This window comes from Trichosurus vulpecula, chromosome 5 (assembly GCF_011100635.1).
Source record: "Trichosurus vulpecula isolate mTriVul1 chromosome 5, mTriVul1.pri, whole genome shotgun sequence".
In the NCBI taxonomy this organism is placed as follows: Eukaryota; Metazoa; Chordata; class Mammalia; order Diprotodontia; family Phalangeridae; genus Trichosurus; species Trichosurus vulpecula.
The window spans coordinates 200893377-200920163 of record NC_050577.1 but is presented as its reverse complement, the minus strand read 5'-3'; the positions used below and the strand labels follow the sequence as shown (position 1 = coordinate 200920163).

At 40.5% G+C, this 26787-nt stretch overlaps 1 protein-coding gene across 1 annotated transcript in view; it reads right to left on the bottom strand.

The window, feature by feature from the left end:
* The window catches only part of CRACR2A (calcium release activated channel regulator 2A), a 135139-nt gene that overhangs the window by 13796 nt on the left and 94556 nt on the right, over positions 1-26787 (bottom strand). The window contains exons 11-14 of the mRNA XM_036760685.1: positions 17064-17367; positions 13262-13394; positions 7291-7372; positions 6963-7077 (exon numbers count right to left, since the gene is read on the bottom strand). Coding sequence (XP_036616580.1) covers positions 6963-7077; positions 7291-7372; positions 13262-13394; positions 17064-17367 — 634 coding nt within the window. The remainder of the gene's footprint in view (positions 1-6962; positions 7078-7290; positions 7373-13261; positions 13395-17063; positions 17368-26787) is intronic.

The following is a 26787-nucleotide window of genomic DNA, read 5'->3' as shown; positions in this document are numbered from 1 at the left end:
GAAGCTACCTGGCATAGGTACCAAATGTTTTTAGGTCGGGTTAGTCTGACTCCAGTGGGCATGGAAGGTGCCAAGGGAGAAAGAGGCCAGAGAGATTTTCAGGTGCTTTGAGTTATGAGAAATTCACTAAAAATATATGTAACCAAGAACAATCAACAGCCAAAAGTTTAGACTCCTTTTATAGGGAGTTTTCTAATCTCATTCCTAAGGGAAGCCAGAGTCTACTGGGAAGCAACTGAGAGAAGACGGGGAGGGGATGGAGATAAACAAGTATGGTGATAGGAACCAAGATATGGTGCTGGAAGGAGTCCTAGGGAGCAATCTAGTCCAACTCCCGCATATTCCAGGAAAGGAAACCAAGACACAGAGAAAGGAAATTACTTGTACAAGCCTACTCAGGTGGTAAATGGTACATCCAGGATCCAAATCTAGAACTTTCAGTGCTCTTCTTTCCTGAGAGCTCCTCATCAAGGAAAAAGAGACAACATTAAATGTGGACCACCCTGTGGCTTTGGAGAAGGATCACAAGAGTTTTGGGACTATAAGAGATTTTTATATGGAAGGGCAAAGAAGTTCCAGTGAGGCAGATTTTTGTTCAATTTGAGAAAAAAACACAACACTACTTTATAATATGAAACTCATCCACCCTTCTACAGCCAAGCAAGATTGTACTTATGGCAGCCTTAACATTAGGATCTTCTTCACCAAAGAATTTCCTAGAGAGGTGAGTTCCCCCATGTCACATAGCTAGTTAGTGGTAGAGCTAGTTAATCGTAGAGCTGGGGTAGGGGTGCAGCTTATCCTTGAAGCTTTCCGGGAGTCATTCCCAGACACCTGCTCCAATCCTCTTTCCAGCAGAACATTTGTTCTTCTGTATAACCTGCGGCAATTTAAGCCCATTCCTTCTTGTTCTGCCTTTCGGGGGAGGAGAGAAATAAAGAACAGCTGGTCACCATTCTCTTAATAATAACTCTTCAAATACTTGAAGGCTGTTATTAGATCTCCCCCTCTGTCTTCCCTTTGCCAATTCAAGTGACTTAGAGCTCCTTGGAAAAATATGGTAGAGCACAAATACAAAGAACTGCTTGTCAGTACCCCCCTCCGTCAAATTAGGTGTCAGGTTTTAATACATCATCTGACATCTCTGATTGCTGGTTGCCAAGGCAGACTGACTTAGCTTTTCAGGAGCCTTGAAAACAAGTGTCTCAATGATGCCTGTGTTCCATACCTTTAGCATGCCTCTCTTCACACACCACAGCTCCTGCTTTCTTCACAAGGCTTGAATGGAGGAACTGTGATTTCATGGGGGCTGGGGGCTCCTTCCCCTCACACAGATTCCAGCCCTCTAGTTGTATTACTCAGTGGTCAGCCTTCTGATGATTCAACTCCATTTAACTCAACAAGCATTTAATAAGCCACTACCACATGCAAAATACTGTGCTAGGTATTAGGAAGAGAAAGAGAAAACAAAAAACTGGGCTGGATGACAGATGGATAATCAGCCTCCTGGCTCATTGTTCAAGACTTTCCAATTTTGTAGGACCTGTTAGAGCTCAATGGGCATACTTGGGCTTTGAGAACTGACGGTTATCTGGATGTTTTGAAGAGGCGTCTGATTAGGACTTTAGTGGAGGAAACGTATTTATGCTGAATACACACACCATGTCTAATTCTAACTACTTACCATCCATAAAGCTGGGTGTTTCCACACAACATGCCTGTGAGATAGGTAACTATTGTAGCCTCCATTTTCCAGTTGGGAAAACTGAGGCCCAGAGAAGTTAAATGATTTGCTTAAGATCATACCAGTAAGTGGAGGCACTGGGATTTGAACCCACTCCTGAATTGAAGATCAGTGCTCTTTTCACCTTCTAGGCTAGTTAAAATGAAGTGCTTGCCAATGGAAGACAAAAGCTTCATGTCTGTTATCCTTTGCTCTCAATACAGGACTGGCCCATTTCTTTGATGATATCTTTTAGGTTATGCCACTTTTTGAGCATAATTTTTCATTGTCAATCCATTTCAACCTATTTATACCCAACATGCATCTTCTCTGTTGCCTTTTCAAATTTTAATTCTTTAGAGGCTGTCGTATTCCATGCATGATTCATCACAGATGTCACAGTAATTTTGCGAAATAATATCTTAAGTCACAGAGAATTTGGTAAGAAGCACCAGAAATTAGGATCTCTCTTAGTTACAATTTTTTGAGGGCATAGGGAGTTCATAGCAACTGGTCCCATCACTTCCTGGCAAATACAGGGAGAAGAAATGAAAGCAATGTCAGATTTTTTATTTTGGGACTCACAGTTCACAGTAGATGGCAACTACAACCAAGAAATTAGACGCTTGCTCCTTGGAAGGAAATCTACGGCAAATCTGGACAGCTTACTAAAAAAGCAGAGGCATCACCTTTCTGACAAAGGTCTGTTATGTCAAAGCCACTGTTTTCCCCAATAGTGATGTATGCCTGTGCGAGTTAGACTATAAAGAAAGCTGAGAAGTGCAGAATCTACACTTTTGAATTGTGGTGCTGGAGAAGACTTTTGAGAGTCCCTTGGGCAGCAAGAAGATCAAATCAGTCAATACTTAAAGAAATTAATTCAGACCATTCACTGGAATGTCAGATACTGAAGCTGAAACTTCAATATTTTGGCCACATAATGAGAAGACAGGACTCACTGGAAAATACCCTGATGTTGGGAACGATTGCAGGCAAAAGGGAAAACAGAGGATAAGATGGATAGATAGTGCCAATGGAAACAATAAACATGAACTTGGGCAGACTTTAAGAGACAGTGAAGATAGATGGGCCTGGCGTGCTATTGTCCATGGGGTCACAAAGAGCTGGACATGAATGAACAAAGGTGGGGAAACTATAGTCAGTCAACAATACTGATTGAGCACAGACCCTATGTGTGATAGAATATATATCTTGTGCCATTGTGCATTATATACTTCCTGGAGTCATGAAGACCTTTGTTTGAATTCAGCCTCCGATACTTTCTAGCAGTTGTGGTGCTGGTTAAGTCACTTATCTTCTGAGTGCCTCATTTTCCTCATCTGTAAAAATGAGGATAAGAATAGCAGTTACTTTTCAAGGTTGTCGTGAGGATCAAAATAAAATGTTTGTAATATGCTTAGCATACTGCTTGGCACATAGTAGGCACTTAATCAACATTTCCTTATTTCCTTTCTTCATCTCTGCCTCCTCCTTCAAAGCTTCCTTCCTATTCTCCAGTTATTCCTTACTCTCACCACGTCACTAGCACTTCTCTTTGCCATTCACTTCTCTGATTGTATTCTCTATTCCACTTCTTTAAGTTCTTTTTTTAATGTGTTGTAGCCTGCTTACTTTCCAATTTCTCCACTGCCCTCTGAGTGATACTCACTTTTGATTCTTCGGAGACTGAGTGTTCCATGACTCATCGTCATACAGCAACGTTGTTAGAATAATAGCATTAAGAAGATGGGCTTTTGTTACCTGGAGAAGTCTGGAGTCATCAAAGGGGCTCTGCAAATTCCCAAAGGCAATCTCATCTGCCTTCCTTCTCCTGTTTCATTCCTACTCCTTTTGTAGACTAAGACACAGACACAGACACAGACACAGACACACACACACACACACTCATTCACTTATAAACAAGTGCATGAACTCACTCATGAACGACCTCTATTTATATCTTTTCTTCTCTGTGTCTCTCTTTCTTCCTTTTTCTCTTTCCATGATGGAAAGCTCTATGGACTGTTCATCTAACTGCATGTCAAAATCTGTACAATAGACATTCTCCATTCATGTGGTTCTTCTTGGAGGTTTCCAAACCCTGGAATGGTTACAAGTCTCTCCAAGAATCTCAACCCATCTCCCGGGATTGTTATGAGGATCAAATGGTAAAGTGCTTCAGACAGTGCCTTGCACACAGTAGGTGCTTAATAAATGCTGATTTTCTTCCTCCTCTGCCATGTTCCAGGGCCTGATTCAAATTATACAATATCATGTACAGAGGCATCTGGGGGACCTCACCATCTAGTCCTGTTCAGTAGACACGAGATTTCCCCCATTCCTTCATGACCATGGCAAACACACATCTCCCTATTTTATTATTTTTAAAAATATTAATGAATGGTGGATTGCTTAACATAGTTACTTCTATTTTTCCTATTTCATGTATTTTTGAACAATTTTAATGCATATATGGAGACATTTTGTCAAAGGATAGCCTTTAAAAGCTATATTTTGCTTCATTCAATGTAATTATTATTTTTAAAACAATCAACAACAAAAAATAAGAGTGCAGAATATCACTTACAAAAGCTCAACTGTTCCCTACTAATATTTTCATCAAGGAAACTCTTGATGCATGTTTACAAGATTATCACAAAAATATGTGTAGTCGGGAAAATCAGCACATAGAGGGGCAGTTGCTAATGTTCTTTCAGTCTTCTTTTTCAATACTTATATGAGCCAAGATTTTTTTCCATGGATTTGATCTCTCTTCTTTCATATGCCCTTCAGAGCAGAAACAGTGTTCCATACAACTTTTTATCTTTTATATTGTCCAGTAGAGTTCAGTGTGGCCTAGTGGGAAGTGCCCTGGACTCTGTGAGCCAGTCTCTCAAAGCCCTCAAACTCTTGTCATCTCCAACATGCATCTCCTTTATGTATAATTGGTCTAATCCAGCTGCTTTCTCCTCATTGTTCTCTTTAATTCTATTTCTATATTATTTTTATTATTTATACATATAGACATATCCAGGCCTTTGTCATTAGAGTTCAAGTGGGATGGCTCCATTGACCTTGATGGTGAAAAAGAAATTTGTTATCCTTTTAAAAAGCTTTCCTCTGTTTGTTGTCATTTTATTGCACACATTATCTCCTAAGCAGTGAAAAAAATCGTATCTTTTTTTTGGAGGGGGGAAGGCAAGGCAATCGGGGTTAAGTGACTTGCCCAAGGTCACACAGCTAGGGTCAAGTGTCTGAGGCCAAATTTGAACTCAGGTCCTCCTGACTCCAGGGCCAGTGCTCTACTCACTGCACCACCTAGCTGCCCCTAGAATTATATCTCTTTAAGCAAGAAGGGACCTTGTGTCATCTGGTCTAGCGTCCATCTTACAACTTAGCATCTTACATCTTACAAATGTAGAAACTGAAGCCCACAGTTGACTTGCCCCATTGTCCTTGGTCTTGATAAGTTTTTAATAAAGTTGAAATGACAGCAAATATATGGAGGAAAAGAGACCAAAGAACCAGATTATTATAGCTTTTAGGCAGTGGAGAACTGAGGTCCTAAATATGAAGTGACTTGCCCAAATATTGCATGTTATTATAGAACTGCTACAAATGAGTATTTTGGTGTTGTTCAGTTGTTTCAGTTGTACCTGATTCTTCATGACCCCATTTTGGGTGTTCTTGGCAAAGGTACTGGAGTGGTTTGACATTTCCTTCTCCAGCTCATTTCACAGATGAGGAAACTGAGGCAAACAGGGTTAAGTGACTTGTCCATGGTCACACAACTAGGAAGTGCCTGAGGACAGATTTGAACTCAGGTCTTCCTGACTCCAGACCTGGCACTCTATCCACTTCTCCACCTAGCTGCCCAACAAATGAATATATGAACTTGTATAAACAAATGAAATCAAGTCCCTATTATAGCTCAAGTTTCATTACAATCAAGTCTCATTACAGCTACCAAGGAATTCAGTATGACATTGGTCTCTCATGGACCTTGTCCGAAGACTCTAATCACCTGGATGTCCTGGGAGGCCTATGCTATCATCCCTCTTCACCTGTTACATGATGCCATCATAATAAAGCTGATAATCAGTGATAATAATGCAGTCCTTTATGGGCTCAAAATTCTATTGTCTTCAATTTCTCACTTAATCCTCCCAAAAACCTCAAGAGGTAGGTAGTATAGGTATAGGTATTTTATGGATGAGGAAACCAGGGCCCAGAGAAATAAAATAATTTGGCCAAGATTACACAGCTTATTAAAGGGACCAAGACTCAAGTCCAGATCTTTTAACTCCACAGCAACTGTTATTTCTAGCACACTGTATTACCTCTATTAATGTATATAGTATGCTAAGGTACAATGTAGAGTATAAATTAGGTACATTAAGGGATGAGGGGATGCAGAGGAAAGAAGAGGATAGAGATGGGCAGGGATAAGAAGGGAAGGTTTGTGGAAACAGGCAAGTTTTGAGCCATGTTGCAAAAAGTGGAGATGGATATTGATTGGCAGAGAGGAAGACCATTCTAGAATGGTTAAGGGTAGGAAGGTAGGGGTTTGTAACAATAATTTGGCTAGCAGCAGCTGTTGAGGGGTAAGACCTAACAAGAGGGCTACTAGCACAGGTTCTTTGATCTGTTTTACTAAAGAAAGTAACTTTAAGGAGTTAACAATCTCACTTTGATCAAATATACAAATATCATTCACTGAGTTCAGGAGGAAAAGCCAGCACCCTGAACTTTAGAGCAAATACAAACAAATTACAAACATCAACAAACAGACTTTGTCTGATTCAAATCACAATTCATAGTTACCAGGGAAGCATCAACATCTCGGTTTACAAGCTGGGGGGCTCTTAACAACAGCTGCCCAAAGTCTCTTCAAGTCACACAACACTCTTCCAGCGAGTGAGAGCCCCAAAGGAAAAACGCCAACCTCTGAGTTTATATACCCTGTTCAGGGTCAAAGTGTGTCACAAACATGTGAAAGAGGTCATCCAAGACTCCTGATTTAATCAAAGAAACAAAGGCTGGACTCATCAAGGGCACTTGATTAAATAAGTGCTCCAAAGAGAAAACAATTAAAGTCCCACCTTAATTACTGATACAGGGTTGAGGTAAGGTAAGAAGAAGACAGGGAGGCAAAAAAAAAAAAAAAACAGAAAGCAGCCATGAACTGTGACTAATATTTGCTTACTTGCTAGGAGCTCAAGTAATGGTGTCAGCTCACCTCGACACTTGTCAACCACTGGCGGATGGACAGGAATGTCTGCTTGTCTGTGATGTCGTACATCACGATGACACCGTCTGCCTTGCGGAAGAACTGTTGGGTGATGCAGCGATACCTGCAGATAATGGGTCCCCCCAGCTCTGTCAGAAATGTAACACTCTATCCCCCCACCCAATACCCCAAAGAAGTGGAGGAACCCAGATCTTCAGCTACATCCTGGGAGGACCACTCAACATGGAGTAGAAGGTAAAGGAGAACATGGGAGAGGGTTAAGTTGAGACCAGAAAAGTAGGATGACAGAGTGAGGAAGCAAAGGACATTTCCTCACCTCTCCTGCCCAGCTGTGTCCCACAGCTGCAAGGCCACCTGGGATTTGTCCACTTTCAATGTCTTCACTTGGTAATCTAGCCCTGCAAGGTAAAAACAAGGCCTGTCAGGGTTGGTCTAGGACTGTTCATAGGGCACAGGTTGTATCTTGAATTGTAGAATCACAGACATTTAGAGCTAAAATGAACTTTAGAAGTCACCTACTACTCCCATCTTACAGATGAGGAAACTGAGGCTCAGAGAAATGAAACAGCTGGGGTTCTTTTCTGAAGTACCATGCCCAATCTGTGTTTACTCTCTCCCTCACAGAAGGGAAGCTTAGAGAAGACTCACTTCCTTCTTGAAGGCTTTTTAGGAGTCTTCTCTTAAAATGCAAGCATCTCTGGAAGAGTCTCTACTAACTACTATATGGGGGGGGGGGAGATGAGGGAATTAGAAGGAATCACAATCAAATTTCATATTTTTGCCTAGAAATAGATGGGGTACCCACCCACAATGCTCTTCCCACCCTTGTTCATCCATGCCATGTCAAAATTATAGAGGCTGCCTAGAGAGCATATTTTCTTGGGATATGTCTTGGTAAGGATCAACACCAGAACCTCTCAAAGAAAAGGACTTTTCTCCTAATAATAATCTCCTAATTATATTAACCAATGTTAGTTGGTTCCAGAAATACATGAAAGAATGCTAAATGACATTATAGGGGTGAACTCCTTCCATGAGAATAAGGTTACTAAAGTTAGCACTGGATGACAGAACAAACCGTCATGGTATGAGCATGCTATGACCAAACTGGTATGTTAGGGCATGGTTAATTGTGTTGCTCAGAGGAACCTTGGCGTATAAACCTCATTAGAGTAGAAACAACATTCTGTCCAACTTTACAGTATCTCACAGTTCACTGTTGCCTTGGGGAAAGCACCCTGGACTTTGGGTTCCAGTTGACTTTGTCACTTAATTGTGTGGTCCCCAGGGAAGTATCAATTTTCTTGTCTTTAAAGTGGAGATTATACAGGGCAGCTAGGTGGCGCAGTAAATAGAGCACTGGACCTGGAGTCAGGAGGACCTGAACTCAAATCCAGCCTCAGACACTTGACACTTGCTAGCTGTGTGACCTTGAGCAAGTCACTTAACCCCAATTGCCTTGCCTTCTCCCCTCCTCAAAAATAAAATAAAAAAATATAGTGGAGCTTATAATACTTGTGACACCTGTTTCATAGGGTTGTTGTACAGATCCAACAAGATGACAAATGGATGTAAAGTGCTTTGCAAACTTATAAATAATAATATTTATAATAACAATAGCCTTTCTATAGCACTTTCAGATTTATAAATACTATCCCATTTTATGCTCGAAACAACCCTGAGAAGTAGGTACTATTATTTTCTCCATTTTACAGGTGAAGAAACTGAGGCGGACAGGTTAAATGACTTGCATGGGGCCACATAGCTAGTGAGTGTGTGAGCCTGGATTTGAATTCCTTTTCCTGAGTCCAGGTCCAGGGCTCTGTCTACTGACATGAATATAAGCCAATGTTACTGCAGGTGTTTAATAAATGCTTCCAATCAATGAACAAATAAGTATCCTTTGAACAATAAATTCCTCTCCCCTAAATCATTTTCATGTGACTCCTCAGGGTCGTATGGAAATGTTGAAAGATTGAAACTTCTTTTTAAAAGAACCAGATCTAAGAGTTGGCAAGATCCATCTCCCCCATCTTCCCACTACCATGGAATTACAAAGATGTGAAGCTTCTTAGCCGGATAACTTAGGGCAGAATAGGGCAGCTTTGGCAACACAGACTGAAAGAAAGAAGACAGACAATAAATGGACCAAGCATAATGTAAATGGCAAAAATGGTATCAAATGAAAATATCAAATGTTAATGTTGCTTCTCGGCCAAGGGTGAAGTGCAGTTGGGCAGTGAGTGGGGCAAAGACAAAGGAATCTGATATTTAGACCGTGGAGGAAGAGTCCAGTGCTTTACAATTATACTTTCAAAGGGTTTTCACATTCATCACCAAAGCTTCCCTTTGAAGCAGACAGGTTAGATATCAACCAACCCTCTTTTCAAATGAAGAAACTGAGGAAGAGGGAGGTTGTGATTTGCTTAGGGTCTCCAAACTCTTGCCCAGTGTTCTGTCCTTTGCTATGGAAAACCAACATGGTGGTGCAACGGAAGGCACACTAGATTTGGACTTGGGAGACCTGAGGCCTAGACCCAGCTCTTCCACCTGTTAACTCTTGTGACCTTAGGCAAACCATTTTTGACTTTCAGAATCTCAGTTTTTTGATGGAGATAGTAATAGTTGTACTATTATTATAACTCACAGAGCTGTCGTGAGGGCCAGAGAACATGCTGTATGTGAGACTCTAGTCTAGACAAATGTTATTTTTGTATGCTGTGGATAAAGACTGGGAGAATTCACTGAGCTCTGGCCTTTATTTTTCTTTTTTAATTGGGAAATCTCAGGGCTAACTGCTCATTATCAGAGTCGTTTAAAATGGACTGGGAAATGAATTCACAGTTAAATTTTTTCTTTGCCGAAAGTCTGAAAAAGTTGTCTCTCCTAGGAGGAAAGGATGGGCCCTCTCTCCTCTCTGCCTTGAGTAAAGGCAGCCTATGTGAGGGGCTATAACCAGGAATCAGTGCTGAATAAAGCAGAGCCACAAGCAGAAAGAGCCCACATACTCAGAGAATCCAAGAAGGGTTGAGGTGGAAGATAATCTAGCTCCACTCCCATGTTTTATGAGTGAAGAAACTAAGCTCTAAAGAGGAACTGTGACTTATCCAAGATCACACCATGAGTGAGTGGCACAGGGGGACTTGTTCATTACCTACTCCACTATAGGTGTTTCGTTCTCAGACTTCTTTATCTTGGAAACTGGACCACAAGTTCCAAGCCCCTAAGAGCAGGCCTGTACAACCTGCAGCCCAGGGGCTACTTACAAACTGTGGGCCCGCCAAAGGATTTTGGGCAGCTGTGAAAAATGTAGAGGGCCGCCCAAAATTCTTTCACGGGCTGCATGTTGTGCAGGCCTGCCTTAGAGGACAGGTGGCTCCTACTTTCGAAAGTGTGTGTTTGTGTTTGTGTGTGTGTGTGTGTGTGTGTGTGTTTGTGGTGGGGGAGAGAGGGGTCTTAAGCAGGATAACACCTGTCATGGCACTAGCTGATGACATCACTCCTCAGCGTTCACATCTGGTTTACCTCACCTGTCAAGGAAAATCACCTCTCGGGCCCAGAGAGATATGTATGGGCTAAACCAAAGCAAGAGAAACACATTCTGTGCTGCAGGTGCTCCAGAAGACTCTCTTGTGAAAATCTAACGGGTTTCTTCTCTTTGCACTGTCAAATGGCCAGTTAATCAATGAATCAATCAATCCCAGAAGCCTGGACTGAGTGCCTAAGGGGTAGCTGGAGCAGAGCGTTGAGAACATTTGAGGGAATTCACTCTCTAATGAAGGAAGGCAGACTGATTAATATGGGACCATGACTAAATAATCTGGTGGCAGAATTTTGATGCTATTCAACTACCACAATGATAGAAATCATGGACAGGAAGGGCTAAGTGGATGTTTGGCTGGTAGACTGGAAAAAGCGGATCTCATGGTACAATTCATATAAAGGGAAGCTTTCAGCATTTTGTTGTGAAGAATAGTGGGCCTGTAAAAAGTCCAAAGTTCAGAGCTAAGACCTGGGTGTGAGTCCCAGCTCTTACATTTGTGAGTCATAGCTCATAGTAAGAGGATCACTGATGATAGGTGAATTCATCTGAGCCTTAGTTTCTTCATCTGGTAAAGGGTGTTTCAACAATCTGGCTAACAGCTTCTGTGGGGGTGTAAGATCCACCCACAGCCAGCACCCAGAAAGCTGCCAACAGCACGGGTTCTTTTGATCTGCTTAATTAAGGAAAGCAAGGTGAAGGGGTTGACAAGCTTACTTTTAATTCAGCATACAAATATCATTCACTTAGTTCAGGGGAAAAATCCAGCACCCTGAACTTCAGAATAAAATGCAAACAAATTACAAACATCAACAGACAGACTTTGTCTGATTCAAATCCCAACACATAGTTACCAGAGTTCAACAAAGTCTCAGCATCCGGGTTTACAAGCTGGAGGGCTCCTTAGCTACAGCTGCCCAGAGTCTCCTCATCAACACCATCTCCAGAGCCCCGCACAAATGGCTCTGTCCTCCCTTCTCATAGGGCTTCAGACACCATCAAACGTCATCTGAATCACCAGAGCTCAGGCTCTGGTGATTGGTTCTTGAGTTGGCCCCTCCCCTTAGGACCCTGGGAGGTTCACATCCACATGGATTAGGTTAACACCTAATGGGGTTTGGGCCTGGGGCTTAGCACCTAGTAAGGCTCACTGAATTACTCAAAGAAAACAAAGGCCATTTTGCTTATCAACACAAAGGGTGATAATGATATTTGTCCTACCTACCTCTTCACCCCGAGGTTGTTAAAAGGAAATGTACTTCAGAAACCTTAAAATTCAATATAAATGTGAATCGTCATTATTTAAAAAACAGAGAGAGAGTAACTACTTCAAGCCTGGTTTGCCCTGGGTGATTTTCTGCCATTACTGAAAAATAATAAGGATTGAATCAAATCCACCAAGTTCAATGCCATCATCTTACAGATGAGGAGAGAGGGGCCCAGGCAGGATCAATTAGGTACTCAAGGTCACAAAGGTATAATAAATGACAAAATCTGCAGTTGAACCAAAGTCTTCTGACTCCAGATCAAGAGCTCTTTCTGAACCACACTTTCAGATAACTCTCAGGATAGTGTCTAACACAGCAGTGGGCAGGGAGAGAACCAAATGAGAGAGCCAGTTCCTAAAGATGAATGGGGAAAGGAATGGGTCAAGGAGGATTCTTAAGTAGAGTATGATGACTGGCTGTTTTCTAAGACCAGTGAGAACAGAACAAGAAGGAAGCCTGAACTTCAGAGTGATTAACATTAGAATGAAAGAAGGCAAGCTCAATGACAAATACTGGAACTGGTATATGAGAGTGGATGTTGGAATCACCATCCAAAATCACTCAAGTTGTCAGTGATAGAGCTGGGATTAAAACCCAGATACACTGACTCCAGATTCTCCCACTACTCCAAATTGGGTACTGCAAGTGCCTGGTGTCGTAGATTCAGAGGCGGAAAGGATCTTAAGTCACCACAACCAACGCCTTTATTTTTCTAATAAAGAAGCGACTTGCCCATGGTCCCAGAGGAGAGGACCTTGGGAACCTCTGATGTCCAGAGAGGGGTTCAGATGAAAAACCTTGGCCAGTTTCAATTTTGCCTAGAGCTGGTCCTGTATCTTTAAGAGATAAGTAAGTCAAGGTCATTTGCTGTATGTTTAACATAAAGCCAAACAGCCCAATGGAAAGGGGCCTGGCATAAGATTCAGACGACCTGGACTCTAGGCTCTATGCAATTAGGTACATCATTTAATGTCTCAGCGTCAATTCTCTCATTCACAAAATGAGAATATTTGAATTTGTGATCCACAGGGTCCTTCCCGGTCTAAAACTGTTGGATTCTATTATTCCATGTTTGATCCTTTAATGGGGGAACTAACTCATCTTAGCCATCCTGTACCCACTACGTACCACCTATAAAGCTACTAAGCTGAAAAGAAGGCTGTCAGCACCTCCAACCAAACCACTCCCCACTTCTGTCCTCCTGGCTTTCTGCCTCCGGATCCCACTAAAAAGTTCATCCTAGCTCCTTCAGTACTGTGCTAGGCACTGGAGGGAATGACAAAAATGAAATATTTCTTACCTTCAAGGAATTTACATTCTACTAAGAGGAGAGGATGGGGAGGAAGAATGCAGTAAATACACAAATAAGGAGATTTCATCAAAGAAATTTGAGCCAAGAGAGAAGTCATATTCTCTTAAAAAAAAAGGAAGGAAGGAAATTTCAAACAGCGGAGCAACTGCCATGAGGAGCAACTCACCAACAGTGGCTGCCGTGCCTGGGGAAAATCTGCCATCACAAAACCTCCTCAGAAACGATGTCTTGCCCACGCTAGAATTGCCCACAAATATGATCTTGAAAAGTCGATCTGGGGAGTTGGAAGAACTCTTCTCCTATGAAGAGGTAGATAGGTCTGTCCATGGCTAGGAAAGCCCCGCAGCCCACCCACCATCCCAACAAGCCTCCCCATATTCCATGTGCAGATCAGTATCAGGGAACAAAGGCTGAATTTGGAGTCAGGGGACCTAGCTGTGAAGCCTGGCTCTGTCACCTATTAGCTGGGGTGACCTTGGACCAGTTAGGACCATACAGCCTCCCCCAGGCCTCAGCATCATTATCTCTAAGTCAAAGGAGCTTAACTAGATGACATACCATCTCTTCTAGTTCTATATTCCGGGATTACTGGTTTGGATACTTTCAGCATGGGTACATACAATGGGCATGGAGAGAACATGGGCTTGAGGAGGGCTTGCTTGCTGATGTGGCAAACTATGACCTCTAGACAGTAATCATTGGCCTTAGAACATTAAAACACCCTATGGTGTGGGAGAGAGGGTGGGAGAGAAACTGTTTAATCCTGTATCAGCCACCCCAGATCATTCTCCTATTGTAGGATGCTGGGTGGTACAGGAGGAGAGCTGCCCTTATCTATATTACTAGAGAAGAACAGGTAGACATCAAGGGAGCCCTATTCCTATCTCAACACTAAAGCTGTATGCAGCACTTATTGGTTGTTGTCCTTCATTCTCAAAGAGGACCAAAATGACATCACTATGCTTGACTCAAGATTTAATGTGTCTGGACTGTGGCTGATCAGGCCAATACGAGCTCGTAATACTCCACCACAGGTGGGGTACAAATAGTCTGTGTGGACATTTGGGATGGATACTCCAAACTTGTGGATCCTGCATTTCCTTTGAGCTGTTTCAATTCTGCTTTGCTCATAGAGCACAGCACCTTCTCTGATGTGGGCACGCCATGCTGAGAGGTCCTGTGCCAGTGTCTCCCATGTCACACAATCAATTCCAAAGTTCTTGAGAGAGATCACCCATGCAGCACTTATTACGGGGCTAATATATAATAATGATACAGTGTCAGGTTCAAGTTCTGCCTCAGACACTTACTAGTTGTCTGGCCCTGGACAAGTCACTTAACCTTTCTTTGTTTCAGTTTGCTCATTTGTAAAATAGGGATAATAATAGCACCAGGGTTGTTTTAAGGATCAAATGAGAAAATTATAAAGCCCTTAGCCCAGTATCTGGCACACAGTAAGCACTACATAAAGGATAGTTATTACCATTATTATTACTAGTTATATGTCATTTCTAGTTATACGTCATTCAGCCTCAGTTTCCTCACTTATAAAATTGGATATAAAACCCTCACACTTATATAAACATATAATATTGATATATAATATATAAAATATATAAATATATAAAGACCCTTAGAGAGAGTTGTAATGAGGAAAATGTTCTATAAATCTTAAAGCATTATAGATGTGAGCAATGATTGTGCTTGTTAGAGATCTTCTCCTTTCCACTGTAACCTGTTTTAGTCTGCAGCAGAGCTGCTCAATCTGGAGCCCATGAACTTATTTCTGATAACTATTTCAATATAGATGTCATCCTTTGTAATGTTATATATTTTACTTTAGGCATTTAAAAACATTCTTCTGACAAAGGATCTGTAGTTTTCACCAGACTGCCACAGGGGCCAGTGACCCAAAAAACCCAAACAAACAAAAAAACAAAAACAAAATAAAAGATTAAAAGTCTTGGTTTAGGGCTTCCTCATCTTCCTTGTAAACTGCCAGGATAGGAAAGGTTAATCCACCCAACCATTAGGTGAGTCACTCTAATTCCAAGTTAATCCTACCCAGTCTTGGGTTCAGTAAGGACAAGGGGGTGGAACAGAGCTTTTACCCTCTGTTTTTCATATGGGGAAATTGAGGCCCAGAATAGTAAAACAGAGTGCCTAAAGTGTCACACAAGAAATTATTGACAGAACCGGACCAGGAGAAAAATGGTACATTAGCTCAGGACTTGTTCTACTAGTCTACACATACTCTCCAGGAAGCTGCTTACTCACCCAGTAATTCTGCCTCTGAGTTCAAGCATAATACTTCCTGAATAAATGAGAAGCCTCTTTTGGATCTACTTAAAAATGGATTTGGTGGAATTAGCTCCTCTCATTAAAAAAAAAAAAATCTGTAATGTGACAGAAAATGTATTCAAGTTGTAGAAAAAAATCATCATAGCCTTTTGGGGAGAAACCAATACTTAGGAAAGAATCCAAGGTAAATTCCAGGAATTTAAATTGAAGACAAAACATTTTCTCAACAGGGCCCCTGCCCCTCAGTCATCCCACCTTCTCTTTTTTCTTAATTCATTTAAATTTATAAGGACTAACTTTCATCCCACAAACATCACTCCATCCCTCACTGTCATCACCCTTCAGACAAAGAGCTCAATAACCGACTCTATCATTTTTCCAGGCTATTTGCTACCAAGTCAAAATCTCCACAGTCCTCAAGGGTTTGGGGCCATAGGGGGTTTAGAGCACAAGGGAACTTGGAGATCATTTAGCCCAACCTTTCATTTTACAGATAAGAGTAATGAGGCTGAGAGAAGGGAAATGGCTATTTCCAAGTCTCTCAGACAGCTCCTGCCCCAGGTGTAGATAATACATGCCTCCCTCTGTGTCTACAACATGTTGTGACATTAGGGGAGACATCTATATATGGAGATCCAGGGGAAAATGACCTAGATCTCATGCAAATAAATATACAGAGAAATTTCAGGATGGCAATAGCTCTGTTGTAAATGGTAACAACTCTCAAAATGCACACAGAGAATGTGGTTGGATCTCAGAAAACCGGGGTTCAAATCCTGGCTCTGCCTACCTATATGGTCTTGGGTTTGTCAGGGCTCCTCTCTGAGCCCCAGTTTGTGTCTCTATAAAATACAGGAGGTTGGACTACAGTCCTGTTTAGCTCTAAATCTTTTGATCTCTGGAAAATGTTCAAAACACTGTAGAATGGTGAGTGGAGGTTCAGGGGCCTGAAGTCTCTAATCAAGGGCATGAATTCCTATCAAGGGACCAAAAAAAGATTACTTGGAACTTTAGGAAGATATCTCAAAGCATCTTAGTACTAGGAGGGTCCTAAGAGAAGATCTCATTTTAGAGATGAGTAAATTGGGACCCAAAATGACTTATTCAGGGTCACAAAGGTAGTGAGATTCTGAGAGGCAGAGCCAAAATTGCACTAACTCAAGGCTTATTCTGATGAAAACACTTTGTGAACTGAAAGTATAATGTGTATGAAGCATGATTTTATCAGTACACACAACTTGGGGGTAAGGAAATCTCTCTCCCAGTTCAAATCAACAATTGTTCTGCAACTTAAAACCTCTTAAGAAAGAGTTGCTTGGGCCATTTAGAGGTTCAACAACTTACCCAGGGTCATATACAATTAGCATATTTCAAAGTCAGAACTTAAGCCTAGGTCTTCCTGACTGCAGTTGTCACTCTCTAGTCGCTGTAGTACACTGCCTTTCTGAGACTGTTATGAATAATCACTTGAATGTAATATAAAGAAGTTCTATGGGGAATCCAAAGGGTGCATGTTTCATGAGGCATATAAAATTGGGGAATGCATGGCTGCATTCAGTGGCATTCCTGTGTTGCCCTTTGCATCCTTTGAGATGGGATGGCTGCCATGGGGCATAAGCAGAAGATGGCCATGTATTAAAACAAGTCAACATGAAATATCCCCTTACCTGGATCCCTGTTTCTTTTCCCACTGGCTGCCCTCGAGGAGATGTGGGTTCCAATGGTGGTGCTTGTTGGTTCTTTTCCTCCTGATGCTGTCCAGTGCTCTCCTCCTCTTCTGGACATCTACTCAGCTGTCCCTCAGAGTGCCTATCCAGAAGCTGAGGCAGGGGATCTTCCTCAATGGAGATAATCCTCCTGAGCCGAAGACCTGGCCCACTGGCCTCAGGATCCCCATCTGTCATCCCATTCAGGCCAACGGAGCTTCTCCTTCTTGGTATACTGAACACATCTTCCTCCTCAGTTGACTGACTACAGGGAAGGGGCAGAGGAGAAAGTAGAGAAGGGGAGAGGGAGGGAAGCACACACAAACAAATACATTAGTACAAGAAAGTTTGGGGATGGCCTGGCAAACATGGGATTGATTTCGCATGCACTGGGGGAAAGAAAAGATGAGAATATGGTTTCTCCCATTCATTGTAATTCTTCTATGCAACATGACTAATGTAAAAATGTGTTTAATAGGAATGTATGTATAGAGCCTATATTGGATTGAATGCCCTCTTGGGGAGGGAGGGGGAGAAAATTTAAAACTTATGGAAGTGAATGTTGAAAACTGAAAATAAATAAATAAATTGGGGGAAAAATAAAATAAGATGATTAGAAAAAAAAGATGAGAATAGCATTCACTGAATTATAGGTTTACAGAATATAAGAGTTGGAAGAAACCACAGAAGGCACCTAACTTCATCCTTAGTCAAGGTATGTCCCTTCTGCAAAAACCCTGACAGTGGGAAAGTCACTATCACATAAAAAAAATATCTATTCCATGTTTAGATAGCTCTAATTATTAGGAAGTTTCTTTTTTCTTTCCTCTCTCATGTTTAGTCAAAATCTGACTCTGTAACTTCAAATTACTGATCACAATTGTGCTTCCTGGGACCAAGAGGAACAAGTCTGCTCCATCATCTCAACAATTCTGACAATTCTAGATGTAACCTTGTGCCACTACTTATTAGTTGAATGACCTTGGGCATGTCAGTCTCTTTGGGTCTCAGTTTCCTTGTCTGTTAAATAAGTCATTAGGACTAGAAAATCTACCCTTCTGTTTTTAAGCACGTTGATCATGAATAGCTCCAGGAAAGTAGCAGGTTACAAAACAAATCTAGAAAAATCAACAACATTTCTATATAGCAATAACAAAATCCAGTAGGGAATAATAAAAAGGGAAGTCTGATTAAAAATAATTACAAAATGCATAAAGTATCTTGGAGTCAATTTAAACACAATCAATACCTGTAGAGATATAATTACAAAATGCTCCTTGGAGAATTAAACAAACATCTTAACTAACTGAAGGAATATTCAGTACTCATACATAGGCCATCCCATTATAATAAAAATGACAATACGCCAAAATTAGTTTATGGATTTAGTGCTATGTCAATTAAGCCACCAAGGGGATATTTTACAGATGTAGACAAAATAATAACATTCATTTGGAGTAATGAAAGATTCATAAAATCAAGGGAAATATTTTAAAGTAGGAATGAAATGAGGAAATAAGCACTTCTAGATTTCAAACCACATTATAAAATTATAATTATTAAAAATATTTAGTACTGCTTAAAAAATAGAAAAGCACTTCAATGACTAGATGTGGAAGAATCAGAAATAACTGAACTCAAGAGTTCAGTGTTTGATAAGCCTAAAAAATAAATTACTAAGGGAAAAACCTATTTGGTTTTTGGCAAGAATTGTTAGAAAAGATGGCAAACTACTTGGCATAAATTAGTTTTACAGCAGCATCTTATACCATATACAACAAACTCAAAATGGACGTGACCTAAATTTTAAAAATGTCCTTTCATATGAAGCATACTATCCACCTCCACAGAAAGAACTGATACTGATTGAAAACAGACTGAAGCATGTTATTTTCACTTTCTTTCTTTCATTTTTTTCTTTTATTTGAATCTTCTTGTACAAAATGACTAATATGGAAATGTTTTACATAATTGCACATGTATAACCTATGTCTGATTGCTCACTGTCTCAGGGATGGAGGAAGGGAGGGAAGGATGGAATTCAGAACTCAAAACTTTGAATAAAAATGTTAAAAAATTGGGAAAAATAAAGAACTAAATGGAAAAAAAAGATGTCATATCATAAAACAATGTACTTTTATATTTATGGGTAGGGGATGAATTCTTAACAAACAAAGGATAAAGGCAATTACAAAAGATAAAATAGTTAATTTTGATTATATGAAATTGAAAAACTTTTGTATGAATAAAACTAATGCAATGAGGATAAGAAGAGAAGATGTCAATAGAAAATTATCTCTAATAAAGGTCTGATATCCACAATATGTAGGCAACTATGAGAAATATGCAAGACAAAAACTTATCTCCAATTGATAAATGGTCAAAGGATATGAACAAACAGTTCTTAAAAGAAGTGTAAAGTATTAACAACCATATGAAAGAATGCCCCAGATCCCTGAAAATAAGTGAAATGTAAATCAAAGCAACTTTGAGGTTTCATCTCAGGCTTTGCAAATTGGCAAAAATGACAAAAGTTGGGACTAGGCAGTGCTGGAGATGGTGTACAAAGGTGGGCACACTGATGCATTATTGGTGGAGCTGTGAATTGATCGAACCATTCTGGAAAGTAACTTAAAATTAGAAGGAAGGAGGGAAGGAAGGAAGGAGGGAGGGAGGGAAGGAAGGAAGGAAGGAAGCACTTATTAAACACCAACTGTATGCCACGCACTGTGCTAAGTATTTTCCAAATCTTATTTCATTTGATCCTTATAACAGCCCTGGGAGGTAAATGCTATTAATATCTCTACTTCACAGATTCAGATATAAAGGCTAAGAGAGGTTAAGTGACTTGCTCAAGGTCACACATATTACTGCTATCCATTAATATCATTTTAAAATGGCTCCTTATCAAAAAGTAACGATAACTGAAAAAATATATATAGTTTTAAAGTTTATAAAATGCTTTCTGATTTGGGCCTCATGACAACCCTGTCAAGTACATGCTATAGGTATTATTATCCTTATTTTACAAATGAGGAAACTGAGGCTCAGAAAAAAAAAACATGAATTGGGTATGCCTACCTCCAAAGTACAGAGCTCCACCCACTTAACTGCCCCTAATACTAATACAGACCTCACTAATACTAGTACAAGCTTCCAGAGCTTCCTAGTGAGCAGGCTGGGGCTCTACTGTTTAATAACAGGACTATGAGGTAGAAGAGAAAAACAAAAGTTTCTGAATAATTAGTACTCTAATCAGAAACTCTGTTCTGTGTTGACATAATATTTGTAGAGTGCTTAACACAGTGCCCAGTATACAGCAGGTGCTATATAAATGCTAGCTATTATTAATCCATCAATCAATAAACATTTATTAAGCACCTACTATGTGCCAGGCACTGTGCTAAGCACCGGCGATACAAAAAGAAGGAATAGACAGTCCCTGCCCTCCAGGAGCTTACGAGCTGAAGAGGGAGACAATATGCAAACAAATATATACAAAGCAAGTTATATACAAGATAAATAGGAAATAATTAATAGAGGGAGGGCACTAGAAATAAGAGGAGTTAGGAAAGGCTGATTATAGAAGCTGGGATTTTAGTTGAAACTTAAAAGAAACCAAGGAGGTCAAAGATAGAGTAGAGGAAGGCATGGAAAACAGAGAAAATGCCTGGGGTGGAGAACTGGGGTGTCTGGTTCATGGAACAGCCAGAGGGCCAATGTCACTGGATCGCAGTGGCCAGGTGTGTAAGAAGACTGGAAAGGTAGAAAGGGGCGAGGTTCTAAAGGGCATCGAAGGCCAAATAGAGAATTCTGTATTTGATCCTATAAGTAATAGGAAGCCACTGCAGTTTATTGAATAGATGGTAATATGATCAGACATCTGCTTTAGGAAAATCACTTTAGCCGCTAAATAAAAGATGGATTGGACTTGAAGGAGGCACACCTACAGCAGGCTATTGCAATGATCAAGGTGTGAGGAGGTGAGGGCCTGCAACAGAGTAGCTGCAGTGTCAGAAGAAAGTAAGGGACTTATTAGAGAGATGTTGCAAAGGTGAGGTTGACAGGCCTTTGCAACAGCTTAGATATGGGGGATGAGATAAAATCAGGAATCCAGGTTGTGAGCCTGAGGTTCTGGGAGGTGGAGCTGCCCTCCATAACTGGGAAGGTAGAATTCAGGGAAGGTTTAGGTGGGGGAAGATAATGAGTCATTGTTTTAATGAGTTACTGTTTAGTGCCTGTGAGCTGGAAGTGAAGAAACTAGTCTACCAGAGCATCCCAGTGACTACTGTGAAACTTTTAGTCTTTTTTTCTCCCTGACTATGGTCTCCATTCTCTTTCTGCATGCAAATCATGTAAGGTACATTAGAAACCTTACTTTGAAGGTAAGGGATGGGCTGCTCTCCCCACTAGGTAACTTGAGTTGAGTAGGCCTTAGAGTTCCTGGCTGCCTTTGTTTTTTTTTTTTTGCTTTGTGTTTCTATCCAAACAGTGTTGCTGAGATGGAACCAGCCTTGGATGAAGTCTTGCAAATCTGATAAGTCTCAAAATCTTGTGTCCCCTAGTTGGTGGTCATTGACAGTTTCTGCATTGGATCACACTGTCTAGGAATAAGCAAGACTTGTTCAGAAGCCAGGAACATTATAATTATAGATTACACTTATTCCTCCTGAATAAATGGGTACATCCCCTGAACAGAGTACAGGAGAAAGTACTGAAACTTCTAGTCTTAAGAGGGTTGCTTGGGGTACCCAGAGATTAAGTGATTTGCAATCAAGGGTCATGCATTCACTATGCGTCCAAGGCAGGACTTAACTTCCTGACTAAGAGTTCTGCTCTTTTTGCTCTATAGCCACTTAAGTAATTGGTAGAGAAATAGAAGGCACTTTGGGGATGTGGTAGTAGAGAGAGCATCAGATGTGGTGTCGAGGGATACAAGTTTTGAGTCCCAAACTACTTTTATCATATGAGGCAAGTCACTTTGTCTCTGTAGGCCACAATTTCCTCATTTGAAGAATTAAAGATAGGGTTGTATTTAATCAGTGATTTATATTCATCAGTGACATAACATAGGGTCTATGAACTTAAAAAAAATAGTTTGACAACTATTCCAATATTACTGGTTCCTTTTGTAATCCTAACTAGGTTTGGTGGGGTTTTTTTTTTGTTTTTTTTTAAATGCACTTCAAAAGTGTTATTCGGAGAAGGGCTGCTAGGTGGTGCGGTGGATAGAGTATTAGGCCTGGAGTCAGGAAGACTCATTTCCCTGAGTTTAAATCTGGCCTCAGATGGGTCCTGACTTTGCAACCCTGGGCATGTCACTTAAGCCTGTTTGCCTCAGTTTCCTCATCTGTAAAATGAGCTGGAGAAGGAAGTGGAAAATCACTGCAGTATCTTTGCCAAGAAAGCTCCAAATGGGGTCACAAAGAGTCGGACACAACTGAAACGACTGAGCAACGTTCTGAGAAGTGGTCCATAGGCTTCACCACACTGCCAATGGGTTCCATTACACAAAAAGGTAAAGAACTCACAGACTAGATGGTCTTCAATGTTGTTGGCAGTGATTAAATCCTCTGATTTTATAATTCTGAAGAAGTGGGGTAAGGAATCTCTTCTTTACTAGCCTTGCAGCTCTGGGCTGACCATTTACACAAACAAGACCAAACCAGGGCTGCACCTCTCAAAAATAAAACCTTGGCGAGAGCCGATATGACAGAAGGACCAAGAGTGGTCTCCTCAGGATTTATGAGGAGCTATAAGCTTAGGTCCTACCTTTGACTCCCACCCGGTCCTGGCCTGAAAATGGCAACTGACTAAGTCCATCAATGCCAAATTCAGTTTTGATTTGAGGGAGAGGTAACAGATTTCAGTTCTAGAATTGAACTTCATTATGCAGGCAGCGAATGTTCAGCTGCTTGGCACAAATCACAGTGTACCACAGGCAAGTAGGCAGGGGGGCTATTTTCTAGGCTGCCAAGTGGGTGGTTAGTTCTGAGAATGGAACATTAGTAACACCAAGATTCCATGTTATATACAGAAGCTCTGCTGGGCTCGGGGGGCAGCCTTGTGATTGAGAATGGTCCATGGGCCAAAGGGATGCTAGGCACAATGCTTATAATCTACATCTTATTTTTCTCTGTTCCCCTTCAGTTTATTCCCTCCATAAGACTCCAGGTTGGGAGGGAAAAAGGGAAGGAGATAAGCAGGAACATTGAGTATAATTGCTCTAGGCTAACCATGAGCCTCAGTGAGTAAAAGGAACACTAGAAGGGAAGCTAAGGCTGGCACTGGGAAGAGGCAACTAGGTGGCCTAGTAATAGATAGAATGCTGTACTTGGGAGTCAGAAAATCCTGAGTTCAAATCCATCTACAGATACTAGCTGTGTGACCTTGGTCACAACTTTTGTCTGCCTCAGTTTCTTCATCTGCAAAATAGGGATAACCACAGCATCTACCTCCCAGGGTTGTTGTAAGGATAAAATAAGATAATATTTGTAAAGTGCTTGAGTAAAAATTTTAAGTGCTTTATAAATGCTAGCTTAGTAGCAGTAGTTGTGGCAGTAATTAATAATAATGATAACGATAAGTGTAAATACAATCAAAACAGTTTGTGCCTCAGTTATATCATTGGCCTGAAGACATTTCTTATTGCTCCTGGAAAGGATACCATGGGGCTTTGCCTATAGAGAAAAGTATAAATTGAAGAAGGTGGGGGTATATAGGAAATTTCAATCAAGAATGTGGTGCACTTGACTGGGAGTTGGAAGACCTGGGTTCTATCCTTGGCTCTGCCATGAACCAGGTGGGTAACTTTGGGCAAATTACCTTACTTCCTTGGCCTTTGGTTTTCTCATCTGCAAAATTAGGGGGTTGGACTAAAGCAGGGGTTCTTCACATTTTTTGTGTGTCATGGATCCTTTTGGCAGCCTGGAGAAGCCTATCTCAAGTGAGATAACAATTTCTAAAAAAAGGCTTAGAAAAGTGCTTTCCCTCTTTTCTATGGATCCCTTTCCACAATAATTTTTTAAATGTGTAAAATAAAATGTGTAGGATTACAAAGAAAACCAATTATACTGAAATATAGTTATAAAAAAAAGTTAATGGATCTCAGGTTGAGAGCCCCTGACTTAGAAGACCTTTGAGATTCCTGGGTTCTGTGATTCAAGGACACTAAAGACAAAGATGAGAGAGAAAAAGTATGAAAGAGGGAAAGGATGTAACAGGGCAGGCAGGAAAATAAAAGAGGGATATCCAAGGTATATAATATATAATAGATGTATATTATATAATACATGATTATAAAATATATAATAATTATAATTAATAACAATTATAAAATATATTGTATATTTAAAGAAGAGAAGAAATAAGATGCCCCCGATACACAAACACACACACAAACACACATCCCCATTCTTTTTTCTCCCACCCCTGACATACAATATACATTACTACTAAAGACAATACCAATGAGTAATCATATAGCTGATTCACACTTCTATTAGGAACAATAGCTTAAGTTAGACTGTGCCATAGATTGCCAGTGTCAGCACTCAGGAAATGGAGCCTATGCTTTGGAAGAATGAGTCCTGGACTAGGAATCAAGTGATGTTGGTTTAATTATCAATTACATGAACTTTAGCAAATGGCTTCATTTCCCTGGGCTTCAGCTTCCTGATCTATAAAAAAAGAGGGTGGACTAGATAACTGATTAGATATCTAGACTTTCTTAAAAACTTTGAAACTAAGATATAATTTGGTTGTAAAAACTATAAAAAATAAAGTATATGGAAAATTCAAACATTTTCATTTGCTTATGGACACTAATGGACACAGGATAGGACCTGTGTGATGTCATTACCATAGAGAAGTCTTCCTTGAGGAAACTCCTGCCTTGGAGTCAGATTTGCCACCTTCTCCAGAACATAAGAATTTTGGAGACCTCCCTAAACCACTGAAAGTGACTTACCCAGGATCACAAAGTTAATATGTTTGGCCAGTAAACGGCATCAGTGGAGAGAAAGCATCTTATTCAAAACAAACCTTTGAGAAAAGTGACTATTCTTCTATTATATTAATAACCAATTATTAAAGTGGGGTCCAGGCTTTGCTTTTCCTATTTCGTCATTCAGGGACCAGCCCCTCTAGGCCAGTCAGTCTCTGAAGGGCATTACTGATAGATGAGATTGCCCAAATCCTCCCAGGAACATGCTCCTCCATCTTGGCCTCCTCCCAACTCAACTAGAAGACCTTACTTCTGTTTAGGGTATAAACAGAATCTAATCTAGGTGAATTCCAGCTCCAAAGCATTGAGCTAGATTCTCCCCACCCTGGAGTTTAGGGTAACCCAACTTGTGAAAGACAAAACCAACCAGAGTGGTCTGGGTAGAGATGGATTCCTTTGTTCAGATTGCTGGAAGCAGCTGAGTCTCATGATCAAGCCACATTCTCAACCGAAGGAGCTAAAGACTTTTCACCCCCCTCCTCATTAATATGCCCACTTCCTCACTAATGGGTCACCAATCAGGGCTGATTTCTCCTGTCAGGGGCATTCCCTGTCCAAAAAAAAAAAAAACAAAAAACAAAACCACTCCACTAGGGGTGTTTGGTTATGGAGAAAAACCATATTTATTATCAGCTAGCCTAATTAATAAATTGATTATTAATTACCCAGAAACTCTTTCTCTTGGGCTTTTCATTCATCTCAGTTTGGCAATAATCATGAATCTGCACCCCAGATTCTTATCAGAAAATTCTCCTATATCTTTTTGGGCCCAAACGGAAAATGTGTCCACAAGGGGGAACTTTCTGTTAGAATTCTAGCTGTGATTTGACTCTTTCCCTGTTACTAGTGGTTAGATCTTCTCTGAGGAAGCTTATGTGATCTATGTCTGTTTTAAGTGTTGTTTTCTTTGTGCTGCAGCCTTCTAATTTTCACTCTCAAAAGCAGCACGGTTATGTCAATCAAATACATTCTATTGAAAGAGGTTTCCTCATGTGGGCTATGAGCATAAATGGAGAGATAATTTGTGCACATAAAATTATTGGGGTGTGACCTGGGAAACTCAGGATATTTGGGGGGTGTCCATCCATATACCCCAATCTGTCTTATAATAAACAGTAAATCCTGAAAATTTCTTGCAGGACTAGGGTTTCAAAAAGGAAACTGAGGTATTGCTGTGAGAATATAAACTTTCTAAAGTTACAATCCTGGCTGTCAGGTTTTTGGGAATACATATTAAAGGATTCCCTTAAGTAGAAGAAGCAATTAGGTATTTTTATTCCAAGTGAAAAAGATATTGCATTAAGCAAAGTAAGAAGGAGGAGAAGTAATTTTTGTCTGAATTTTAATTTCTGGTCACTAAGACTCTGTGTTCTGAGTTTGTATTCTGTGTCTTTTTGTCTCTGGGTGTTTATAGTCTGATTGGTAAGATCAGCTTCAATTACAGAGAACTGAGAGAAGAGCTAGCCCAATAAGAATTTGCCTGAAGGCATTCCTTTTGTTGTGTTATGTTTTGTTTATGTTATGTGTTGTGTTTAAAGGGTAAAAGTAAAGAGAAAACTTAGAAAAAAAAATCACTGTCATTTGATTGTGGCCAAAATCAAGAGACAAGGAATTTATAAAAATTTGTAGATTTGAAAATACAATTAGAGGATTTGGGAGGGGGTGGCAGGTGACAACAGC